The sequence below is a fragment of the Morus notabilis genome, unplaced genomic scaffold, assembly GCF_000414095.1.
Source record: "Morus notabilis unplaced genomic scaffold, ASM41409v2 Scaffold10081, whole genome shotgun sequence".
NCBI classification, from domain to species: domain Eukaryota; kingdom Viridiplantae; phylum Streptophyta; class Magnoliopsida; order Rosales; family Moraceae; genus Morus; species Morus notabilis.
The window spans coordinates 1-875 of NW_010357039.1; the positions used below are offsets into that span (position 1 = coordinate 1).

Consider the following 875-nt stretch of genomic DNA (forward strand, 5'->3'; position numbering starts at 1 on the left):
GATACAATCTTGTGTAGATTAACCATTTTTCTATAATTCATTTGGTTCATTTTATGAATAGAAATGATTTTCTTCGGTTTTTGTACTGATTTTGCTGTGCTAAATGTTGAGGGTAATGGGTCATGGAAGAATTCCTTATTTTTGCCATATTTTTTGTTTTTTAGAATCTTCCAGCAGAAGTTAGGGAGGCCCAGGAAAAGAAGTTGGAAGGGCTCAGAAAACAGCAGGAGGTTCATTCTCGTTTAGCTGTGGAACGCAAAATGTTCTTGCGAGACAGGAAAATAAAGTTCTTTGGTAAATACTTGAGAGCTTAATTTCACTATATTTTATTTACGATTAGGCCCCTTTGTTGTGTGATGTAGATATCTGGGTTTGGGTGTGTTTTGCTTGGTTGAAAGTGATATGTGTGTTGTTCAGAGAGAAGAAAGATAGAGAGAAGAATCAGGCGTTTAGAGAAACTCCAACGTGCTTCCTCTGGTCAAGCGCAAGACGCAGAGATCGCTGAGCAGCTTTCTAAGTTGAAAGAAGATCTTGAATATGTCCGGGTAAGCCAAGTATTTGCACTTAGTTTATTTGGTATAGTAGAAACACATCAGATATTTGCAAATTGCAATTATAATTACTGAAAGAAAGGTCCTAACGAGCTTGTAATGTACTTAAAACTGGAGTTTTGTCTCCGAACTAGTCTTATTAGGGTGGAGCTGTGAGTGAGTGAATTCTGTTTTTGTTTTCGTTCAAGTTGTTGTGTTCTTCTCTATGATACATGACTACTGGATATTATATTATCTGCCGAGCTAAAGTTTCTTGGTTATGGCAGTTCTTTCCGAAGACTGAGACATACGTCTCTTTATTTACTGGAGGTGATGATTCAGAAA

General features: G+C 37.0%; 1 protein-coding gene across 1 annotated transcript; it reads left to right on the forward strand.

Annotated features, from left to right (window-relative positions):
- Window positions 1–164: 164 nt before the first annotated feature.
- LOC112091169 (rRNA-processing protein efg1-like) lies at window positions 165–871 on the forward strand (the record flags this gene model as incomplete). The annotated part of the gene is made up of 3 exons (XM_024164118.1): window positions 165–294; window positions 418–545; window positions 818–871. Coding segments are annotated over 3 exons (312 nt in total), but the record flags the coding sequence as incomplete, so codon positions are not given.
- Between the last annotated feature and the right edge of the window lie 4 nt (window positions 872–875).